Genomic DNA, 10,781 nt, shown 5'->3' on the forward strand with positions numbered 1-10,781 from the left:
GGGATTATGAACCCCTCAGATAGGGTGGGATTATGAACCCCTCAGATAGGGTGGGTGGATTATGAACCCCTCAGATAGGGTGGGAGGGATTATGAACCCTCAGATAGGGGTGGGATTATGAACCCCTCAGATAGGGTGGGATTATGAACCCCTCAGATAGGGTGGGATTATAAACCCCTCAGATAGGGTGGGATTATGAACCCCTCAGATAGGGGTGGGTGGGATTATGAACCCCTCAGATGGGGTGGGGTTATGAACCCCTCAGATGGGGCGGGATTATGAGCTCCTCTTCAGTTGGTGCTTGAATTTTGGCTGGTGAGCAGGTAACCACATCTGCTGAGAATTCCTGGGTGTAACAGCCATGTCATGCCCAGAAGACAGCCACTGCATAGCACTACCCCACCCCCAGGTTAGGGTTAAAAATATTAAAACAAGCAAGCCACACTATACTGGGTAAAACCTTTTTATTAACTGACCCAAACACTTCATTTTGTTTCTGATTTGAGGTAAACCATTAAACACAGCTCACAAGAAAAATACAATGACTATTTAACTACAATTACAAGAGTCTGAAACCTCACTAGTTGTTCATATAATACTTTTAACAAATTTATACAACTGTAGAGTCTACTTAGCTAGGTTTAGTATTAACCAAAGAGTATTATCCAAGACCTAGACACTTGACTACTACTTTCGAAGTGACTACGATTTTGTAACAACAAGGATTTAACTGTTACCTTAGGAATGTATTTTCCTTTAATAATCACTCAGCTAATGCCATGTAGTGTTTTCTCATTCTTCAGAGATGACGGTGAAGGCTTTTTGAAAAGCACACACCTGTTCCTGCCGTCTATGTTCCACTCAAATTTCACATTTGGTCAAATAACCACATAACCATTGCCTGCTACAAGCAACAAGACTGGGAAGCCAGACCCATGATCTTCATGTGCTTAGGTTTTTTTTTTCAAACTTCTACTTTGAATGTCAGATGCTGTTTTAGCCCCAACTGTCAATTGCTGTGTGTGTGAGAGAGTTACTGTTTATGTTGTGAGTGTCCACACGAGGACAAGGACAGTTAAATCAGTCCAGAAACACAGGAAATGTATTTGTGACCAATTAAGCCCAACCACTGAATTTTCATTTTGTTCCTGAATTTCTCTCTTATTATTACTTATTATGGTATTAAATCAATACCATAGCCTTTGGAACCACTGCAGATTTGCTTTAGAGGTAGATAAAACAGAAATCATGCAAGTTAAGTCAATGGAATAAGATGGGCTTGTTTTCGGAGAACAGTGTGACTAGAAGTTGATCCTTCTTCATTCCCAGTTACATTTACCACTGTGACCAGTTTGTGAACAACACCCGTCTTGCTCTCTCAGAAAAATCAAATCGCATTTCCGCTTGTTTCTAACTACAGATGAAGAAAACCAGCATTAACATTTGCATGACAGCACCGCAGCTCGCTTTCTGGATTGTGTGACACAAACATCATGCATTCTAAGACAATGTTGTCAGTGTCACTAGTGATGGTAATTAAAAAAATTTACAGCAAGTTCAAACTTTTCTAAATATTGAAATCACCATGTTTTAGAGACAGACTGGAATGTTACAAATGATTCTGCAAATACAAAAATAGATATGCTTCCAGTGAATGCTTCAATCATTCTTCCAAGCAATTCTCATCTTTTGGTTCTTCATCATCTGAGTACACAGTTGGCTCCTCCCCTTCCTTCAGCAATTTGCCCCACATGATGATACTTGACTGGAGGGGCAGAGAAGAAAACATAATGACCATTCTCATGCTTCACACACACACACAAAAAACCCCACTACATTTAATTTTAAATGAGAGGTCCAAACAATACACTCAGCAAACGTGTTAGGTTTCTTGAAGGATATAAAAGGATTATATCATACTCCTTGCCAAAAATGGAATTAAGAGTTTTGTTAAAATCAGAGAACTATAAAGCAATAAGCAATGCCAGTGAACTGAGTACTCTGTGGGAAGTGTTGATAGTAAGACCTCACTATGAATTAGGGGCTGTAGAGCACTTCAGGAAGAAAGAGAAAGATATGATTTGGAAAATGGATGGATGGACTATGAGTGAGAGTTATTTCCAGAAAAAATGCAAACACATTCAGAGGTACACAGGCAAGACTGAGCATATCTGGAAAGCCAGTAAGAACATGTTGTCAGGAGTAGAACTGGCATTTGGAAATAGGAGGAGCTAAGCTCCTGGCTGATCAGCATGTGGGCTATTATGAAAGACCTGACAAGCCAGCCCGAGAAACCTGAACTTCACCCTATTCGTGGCAAAGGTACTGAAGTAGTTTATAAGAAAAGGAATGACACCAGCAAAATAGTACTCTGGCAACGTTATCACCAAGATATGAAGGGCGGATTTCAGTAAGGACAGTTGAACAGGGTGACCAGGGAGGCTGGTATGCAGAGGCAGTTGGGAAGGAACCAGGGCAAGAAGTAAGGATCCGTAGGATCTTAAAGGAGGAGGAGTATGATGAAAGCTCAAAATCCTGTCAAACATCCATTAGACAGTTTACTGAACCAAATGACTGGGAGTGCGGTGTGAAGTCAGAATCAGCAAGCTCCATTATAACCAAGTGAATCCAGGGTTAATGCAAATTTCCTTTCTGAAATGGGGAGGGAAGAGAGGAGTAAACAACCGCCTAAACAGGTAACTAAAGCTGCTTCTGTGCTCTTGGGAACCACTGAAACTTCCCTCTTCGAAGGTAGCATAAGGGGTTGTTGGTGGTGGTGGCACCTGGGAAACCTGCTTAAGGGGAATCCACAATGAGTTTGAGTGTAGCTGAGGTGTCCCAACAGGGGTGTTAGTCCTAGGTGAAAGGGGTGGTGGGCAAAAGAAAAACATCACCCGTTTCCCACTGATGCTAGAAGACTCTAGAACACAGAGCTTTGTGGATTCTAAATTATAACTCATTAGTTTCATGATGACAAAGGCATCTATCTAGGCTGCAAATAAATGTTAGTGGCAATGTTAGGCAGCTGGGCTCTTTTCAAAGTCCAAAGATTTGTGTCCTGATCTGAAAGCAGTATACTAGGTCTGTTTGAGATCCAAACTCAAAAGGTAGTGTCACCTCTGGCTAATTATTAACCAAGAACTCTCTCAGGCTATTCTGAAAAATATGGCCGGACAGGGCTAAAAGAGCTTGGACGAGTTAACTGATGGTGGAGATAATAAAAAGCTTCCCCTGCAATGGAAAATCCTCTTCCTCCAACAGTGGCTGTCATGGTCTTCACATACATTCCATAAAATCTGACAAAGATTAGTATAGTTCAAATCTGTGGCAGTGAAGTAATCTTAAAGTGAGAATTTAACCCTTGGAGTTTAGGTTCGACTGAAGCAAATCCCTGCATTCACATGATTTGAATTTAACCCCTTATTTCCACCTAATTCTAAAGACTTTACCTCCTCCCATACACAGCATTAAGCCTGAAACAAATGCTTCCTTTTTCTTTTAACAATGCAAGCACCATTGTTGCTGGGTAGATTATAAGCAGCATTTACAGATGAGGCCGAATTTACACTTAGGCTAAATCAGATTCAATGAGAAGCTGTTTGGAAGAATACAAGTCTCCCATTCTTACACAGAACTGTGGGCTGCGTTTAAACAGTTAAGTGCTACAAGAGAGGGCTTGTGAAAATCTCTCTTCCTGGAGGCAAGCGGGCCATTGTCCTTTCCCCTACACACTCAGTATGGAATCTTAATACCTTTAGGGAAAAACTTACACATCAAAATCAGAAGGCCAAGCTTCTGTAGAGGACAGGCCAAAATTGGTATGTCATCATAGCAAATGACTCAGCACTGCCACCATTACTCCATGCCACAAACTTGATCAATCCAAAAAATTTAGGAGCCTATCAAAATGCACTCAAGTTTGAGGGTGCTTAGTAAGAACTATTGTTTGACCGTGAATCTGCATTACTGGTAGAAATTTGATCCAGGCACAATATAAATAACTGCTTACAAGTGAACTGAGATTCCCAATCACTCAGGGTCTCCTGCTGGGAAGCAGTGAGGTCAGAAAGGTCATCATACTCATCCTTCAGTGCTTCTTTATCCAGGCAAAATGTGGCAAGGCCCCTGGATGCATCTCTTCCGGCAAAGACCCCATATGGTCCCTCTTTAAAAACAAAACAAAACAAAACCGAAGATAGATTCTTTACAAGATAATACATTTCTGGGTGGCTCAAACACAGAAGATGGCATCATTGTTCTTTGCATTGAATGCCTCCTTTGAATTGTCCAATTCCATTCTTAAGCTCCATGTATACTGACCCTTTCATCATTATATAAGGGACACTGAAAGATTTACTGTCACTCCATAAGGAAAATTAAATAAAAATGTGTAGCATTTGAAATCTCCGATGACCTGCACATAGCTAATATAAATACAAGTGATTCTTTTGAGGGTGGCCTTGGGATGAGTATACAATCAATGAGTCAGAATTCAGCTTGAGGACTTTGAATATACAGGTTGGCTCTATTCTAGGTATCTGAGCCAAGAGAAAGTTTCTTAACCACTAAAGTGCAAAGAAAACATTTCCTTGTCAATGTATTCTGATATATTTTAAACGATCTTTGATTGCAAGACTCAAAACCCTGAGGCATCTGCAGGAGAAATAATTTTACAAATATCAGTGGTTCAAAAATCTATCCACATGTTATATAACCTTCACTGTCAAAATAAGAACTAAAAACAAAAGAGACCAGTTTTGGTACTGTTTTTAAGTATAAAGAAGGTTGTGAAAACACTAAAATTTTCATTGAAAAAAAAGGCTGCCATCAGTGTCCCCAAATAATCCCAAATGCTCTCATGTATAACATCATACCAAGCTTTTGTCTGAAAGCAGTGGGTCAGTTTCTATTTACCTAAAGTGGTTGTTTAGACTTATTTAAATATTGCACAAGCAAAGGAATTCAGTCTACTTTAAACAATGCCTTGGTTTTTTTTTTTTTTTCAAAAGTAGGCTGGATACAAGGTAACTCTGACAGTAAAATCTTTATACCAAGTAGGAGAATTAATTGTATTTCATTACAATGTGGTCATCTGAACCCTTAATTGACCCAATGTTTTTCTTACATATTAGATAAATTTTATGACCTATTTTTTGGGTAGGATGGATTGGGGCTTTGCATATTCTAGGCAAGCACTCTACTGCTGAGATACACCTCAAGCCCTTATGGACAACTTGTAAATGCAATTGCGATTCTAAAACACGGGCTGGTTTTAGTCACCATTACATGCTGCCACTAGAGAAGGTAAAAAAAAAATAACTTCCCACGTGTTTCGCAAATGTGTACTGTTAATGGAAACAGTAGCACCTAGTGCTTGAAAACAAATTATTTTGGTTTGGACTCCACCATTTTAGGAATTACGGTCCCTGGACTGGTAATGCACACTTAACCAAGATCTAAGGCAAATATTAAAAGTCTTTGAAGGATACATTTTGTTCACCACAAAGCACATTAAGTAGATGCTTGGTGAGCAGAAATGTGTGTTGCTTGCTAGCACCTACAAAAGTGCTGTGCCCATAGTACCAGGCACTCATATGAATAATTTTTATTTCCACTATGATATATCTCATTACTCTTCCTGAACCCTGTCAATAACAGAGAGCAGGGACTGGGAAACCCCAAGTCCCTTTTTTGTGCTTTCTTTTTTTTCCCCCCAAGGGAAAACAGGCCCTGAGACAATGCATTGTACCAGGTCATGGAGCTGGTCGGTGACATTCTAGAATGGAGAATGCAGGTGGATTCCTAGTTGTAGTTATTCCTGTGCACACATCGAAGTTCCTCACGATGACTCTGCAAACTCCAACCTACCTGCTTTAGGATGGAGGCTGCTTGACTCCCAGCTGTGCTCTCTGAGAGAGCCAAGGCTCCTGGCGATGACTTGGCAAACTACAACCACAGGACCATACCCCATGCGTTTGTTCTGACTACTTTATGGTTTAGCTCAATAATTACAGGTATTTACATGATTATTTAGTGATAAGGTACTACCGTAGTGACAAATAGTATGTAGTGTTCATATCATTTTGCAGTTACATGCCCACAGGAAATATATTTCCTAAAATGTCTGAAAGCAAAAATGAAGGGTGAGGGTTCGTGCCCATGTGATTTTGATTGGCTGGACTCTGGAGACTAAGGAGTGGGTATGTCTGGTTTGGATTAGTACTGGCTATTCTTCTCTTTCTCAGACCAATGAACATGTGAACACACCCCCTGAGTTCCCAGTGCTTAGAGGACTCCATATTGGAGTCTTCTTCAAATGTTCTAGAAAGCAGGGCTTTTCTAACCTGGCTGATTCCCAATTTCGCTTACAGGACAGTATTAAAATGGGGATTTTTGGCACCCCTCCCCCCAGGCTGTAAGTGTGGCCATGGCTGGTCAGGTCAGGGATCTGTATTTTTCACCAGTATCAGGTGATTCTGACAGGCAATCCGGTTTGGAAAAACCTCATCTCTAGGATCCTTTGCAACACTTCAGCAGCCGTCCAGCCCTGGTTTTCCCTCTGGTCGGCTCTTCCTGACATCCCCCCCCCCACCCACCCATCGGGCTTCACAGCCTTACCCTATTGTTTCTCAGTACCCTCCCACTTCTCCTTCCCAACCCTAGTTTCATTTATTTTTATTTAAAGATTTTTTTTGCCTCCCAGTCCCTCCGCCCCACTATACACTATATATGGTGTTTCTGATCAGCTTGCCACGTTCCTAAGGCCCCTTGTTCATCTTCCAGCATCTCAGTCCACCCAACATAGCGCGCGCGCTGCGCGCGCGCGCACACACACACACACACCAAATACATGTCACATTCCAAGCGCCCCCCCACCAGACAAACGGTGCACACCAAACACATACTCACCATGCAAGCACACAGTACACACACACACACACACACACACACACACACTATTCTCTGCCAGGAACAATGCTTCTACCTGACACTAATCCCCTTCTCCACTTTCTCTCTCTCTCCACACCCTTACATTCCACCATGGCTCCTCTGGCGTCGTCGGCTCCACGTCTTCTCAAGAGTCTGGGCCTCTCTGGAGACACCTTCATTTCCTTTTCTCAAGTCCGAAGCCTCCTCCTCTTTTCAGGACCCCACCACCACCACCACCACCCGCCAAAGCCCGCTACCGTCGAAAAACTTCCCCAACATCCCGGGCCTTCGAGCCTCGCTGTCCCTCCCACCCGCGGCTTCCAAGAGTCAGCCTCCTTGGGCAACCCGCCCCCCGCCCCCCCTCCGCCGCCCCGCTGTATGCACCACCACCTCCCCCCCCCCACGCGCCTCGAGGCCCTGGTCCGCTCAGGGAGCCGCCCGCCTTCCCTCCAGGGCGTCGCACCTCCCTCACCTCTCCCCTGCCCCGCTCCCTGCCCGGGTCCCCTCTTTTGTCTCCCCCCCTCCCACCCGGCCCTGTCTCCGTACCCGGCCCATAGAACTTGCGGCCTTTGGTCACGTCGAACACCTTGCCATTGATGGCCATAAGAATGCGCGGGTCCTGGACGCCATCGAAACGCTTCAGCTCGGCAGGAGTGAAGTCGCGCCGCTTCAGGCGGGGCAGCGGGGGCGGCTCGTCGTCGTCGTCGCTACCGGCTCCGGGCTGGTCCCCGCGTACGATCTTGTAGAGCAGGAAGATGCAGAGGCCGAGCAGAAGCAGGTTGAGCGGAGAAGTGAAGATCTCGTGCAGCAGCCCGCCCTCCAGCTCGCTCGGGTCGGCGCCAGTCGCCACCACATCCTCGGCAGCCATGATCTCTGGAGCAAAGGTTGGGCCCGGCTAGGCAGAGCTCCGGAACTCTCCCGTTTCTCCTCCCTCTCAGCCGAACAGTGGCGTCTGGCGTTCTGTGGCGGAGGAAGAAAAGCCTTGCGGGGGGCGGGACCCAGAGGAGGCGGAGCCTCAAGCCACGCCCTTCCCAGCCACCTAAGCACCCCGCCCTCCCCCTCCCCCAGGCCCTGCACTGGTAGGCTTGGCTATGGCTTAGGTCCCCTAAGTAGCCTCGGGGTCTTGGCTTCTCTCCTCCTCCTGCCCCCTCCACTCCAAGGCCAGGCCTCAAAGCCCAGCCAACCTCTCGGTTGTACCTTCTGGGTCCCTGCCTCAGTTTCAAGGCTCCCTCGGAGCGTGGTGCAGTTCACCTCCAAGCAGCGCAGTCGCCTAGGTAACGTGGGTAGCTTCCAGCCGACCCTCTGGAGGAACCTTGCCTCCTAGGCTTCTAAGGCCTGCTTCTTGCAAATGACGTCGGTTAAATTGGGGCCGCGTTTCATTTGCTTCTTGCTTTTCTCTCATTTTAAAGTCCCTCATAACCCTCCCATGGCAGTCCCTCAGGACCAGGAAGCTGTCTTAGTTGTCCGAAAAATCATGCCTTCAACTCCTTGTCCACCTTACACACCTCTCGTTTTCACTTGAGACTATCCATTTGGGGATAGTCCTCCAGTTCTTGCCTAAAAGCTGCAGGGCTGACATCCAAAGGTCACAGGCCTGTCAACTCTTCAAAATCTGGGACTAAGATAGCCAGATTTTGCGTTTGTTTTTACTCTACCCCCCCCCCCCCCCGTTTTGCAGCCATCAATTGTGCTTAGTCACACGGCATCAGCAAATGTCATTCTCTTGATGAGCCTTTTTCCTTATAAAAATACCAGAATAACGTTCAAAGTTTCATTGCTTGGCAGCATTCTTCTATTTGAAGTCTGTCGGAGCGATCCTGGGCAGCCATAGTGACCCTGAGCATAACCCCTGACACATGCCAGGTACCTAGATACCTAGGCCTCTGATGTGCTAACAGGATGCATGGGAGCAGGCCTCTATGGAACAAGGGTCGTCCCTACTCATCAGAGAACTAATCTGACTGCCCTTTTTATTGTTACTGGGAAAGGGTAACAGAAGAAAAAGAGGAGAAGATAATTAAAACCAAGCCATGCACACATCTGCAGGCCAGAGCAGTACTTTTCCATAGAGTCTTGTTTGCTTGTACATAGTTACCACCACCGCCACCACCATGCAAGAGATTTGTGCAGAGAGTTGGCTAAATTCTGAATATTTTTGGCAAAGACTGCTTTAATCCCTTTTGCACCCCACCCCATCTTCTCAAAGTGTAATGAAGGAAACAATCTTTATATCCAGCCCGCACATTTTTTTTCCTCAGGGCTAAATTTAGGATTAGCTGAACCGGCCCCTCCAGATCTTTTGTCAAAACTCTTCAACTTAATCATCATGAAATAAGCTCAAACTGCGAGCACTCAGCTATGGTTAGAATCCAATTATCCCTTTTTAAAAAGAACTACGAGCATCAAAGACATAAAAAAAAACCCAAACCTGTGAAAAATATTTTTATTTGAAACTAATATGGCAAAAATTCCATCTTTAAGTGCTCATTTTAACTGATAAAATCTTTAAGGGACTGAGGAAATGGCTTAGTGGGCAAAACACTTGGCATGCAGATTTCCAATTTTCATCACCCATGTAAGAGCCAGGATGGGAGGTTTGGTAACTGGCCTTCAATCCCAGGGCTGGGGTATAGGAAACAGGTTAGCTAGACTGTCCTTTGTCTCAATATTTAAGGTGGGGAGTAATTGAGGAAGACACTACACTTCAACCTCTGGCATCCATACAAGTGCACCCCCACATACATACACACTTGTACACATACCACATGTGCATACATATGGCATACAAAGAAAAGAAAATGCTTAGTCAAATTCTCTAGGCAAAATGAAAGCATGTCAGTGGGGAAGGAGCACATAAAAAATTTTCGGGATTGCTAGTAATTAAAACAAGCATGGAGATAACATTGTTACCTATCACCTTTTTATAGAAGGGGTGTACAGAGCAGAAAAGGATAACATTTTAGTAAGAAAGTGGGGATACTCCCATACATCAATGACAGAGTAGACATTGGCATAAACTTTTGTTGTCCATAAGTGTTTTCTATTAGTGAAATCTACTTGTAGAAATACAATTTTTGTCCTTGTAATCCCATTTTTAGGAACCCGCTCTGTTCAGAGTGATAGCAAAGATTTCATTAGGAAGATGCTCATCCCACATTCATTTTTGATATTGAAACTCTGGAAACAAACCAAATGTCCAAGTTCAAATAAAGTGGCCAATTAATTCACCATGCAAACATCACCACATCATGGGAAAATATTCATATTTCAGTCTTAGGAGAGAAAATAGCTTACAAAACTATAAATGCATAAAGGGAAGCTTGAAGACAAACGTAATGGTATTCTTAATTTTCCACAAGCTGCACATGGCACCTTCTTCCCTCCCTCCCTCCCTCCCTCCCTCCCTCCCTCCCTCCCTCCCTCCCTCCCTCCCCCCTCCTTCCTTCGTTCCTAACATTTTATAAAGACAGTAACTTCTAGAGATTTTTCCCTAGAAGGGACATGTTCAGAAATCTAGACACAGGTTGATGTGGGAAAATCACAAGGCATGATATATGATACAGCAAACATGGAAACTACCTAAACATCCCCAGTGTTTATTCATCTCATAGAAAAGGTCCTAGCAGTATCCGGCAATGCTCAGGAGACTCTACTCTACCCCACCACCGTTACCTGTAGAGCTTTAGGTCCTCACTTACCACTGCCTCCCCTGATGCTTGTGCACCAGCTACAGTGGCCTTCCCCATACCCATTAAACAACTAGACGTAGTTGAAGTCAGAGATCCTACTTAACGATTCCTATTGCCTGGATTGCTTTTCTTTAGAGTCCGTCACAGGTCACACTCTCACTT

The 10,781-nt window shown here is 44.3% G+C and overlaps 1 protein-coding gene across 1 annotated transcript; it reads right to left on the reverse strand.

The window, feature by feature from the left end:
* Window positions 1-447: 447 nt before the first annotated feature.
* On the reverse strand, window positions 448-7,890 carry Pgrmc1 (progesterone receptor membrane component 1). The gene is made up of 3 exons (XM_038316833.1): window positions 7,477-7,890; window positions 4,010-4,165; window positions 448-1,765 (listed from the first exon to the last, which is right to left on the reverse strand). The coding sequence occupies exons 1-3, from the start codon at window positions 7,796-7,798 to the stop codon at window positions 1,701-1,703; spliced, it is 543 nt and encodes a 180-aa protein (XP_038172761.1). The 5' UTR covers window positions 7,799-7,890; the 3' UTR covers window positions 448-1,700.
* Window positions 7,891-10,781: the final 2,891 nt, after the last annotated feature.

Source organism: Arvicola amphibius, chromosome X, assembly GCF_903992535.2.
Source record: "Arvicola amphibius chromosome X, mArvAmp1.2, whole genome shotgun sequence".
NCBI classification, from domain to species: Eukaryota; Metazoa; Chordata; class Mammalia; order Rodentia; family Cricetidae; genus Arvicola; species Arvicola amphibius.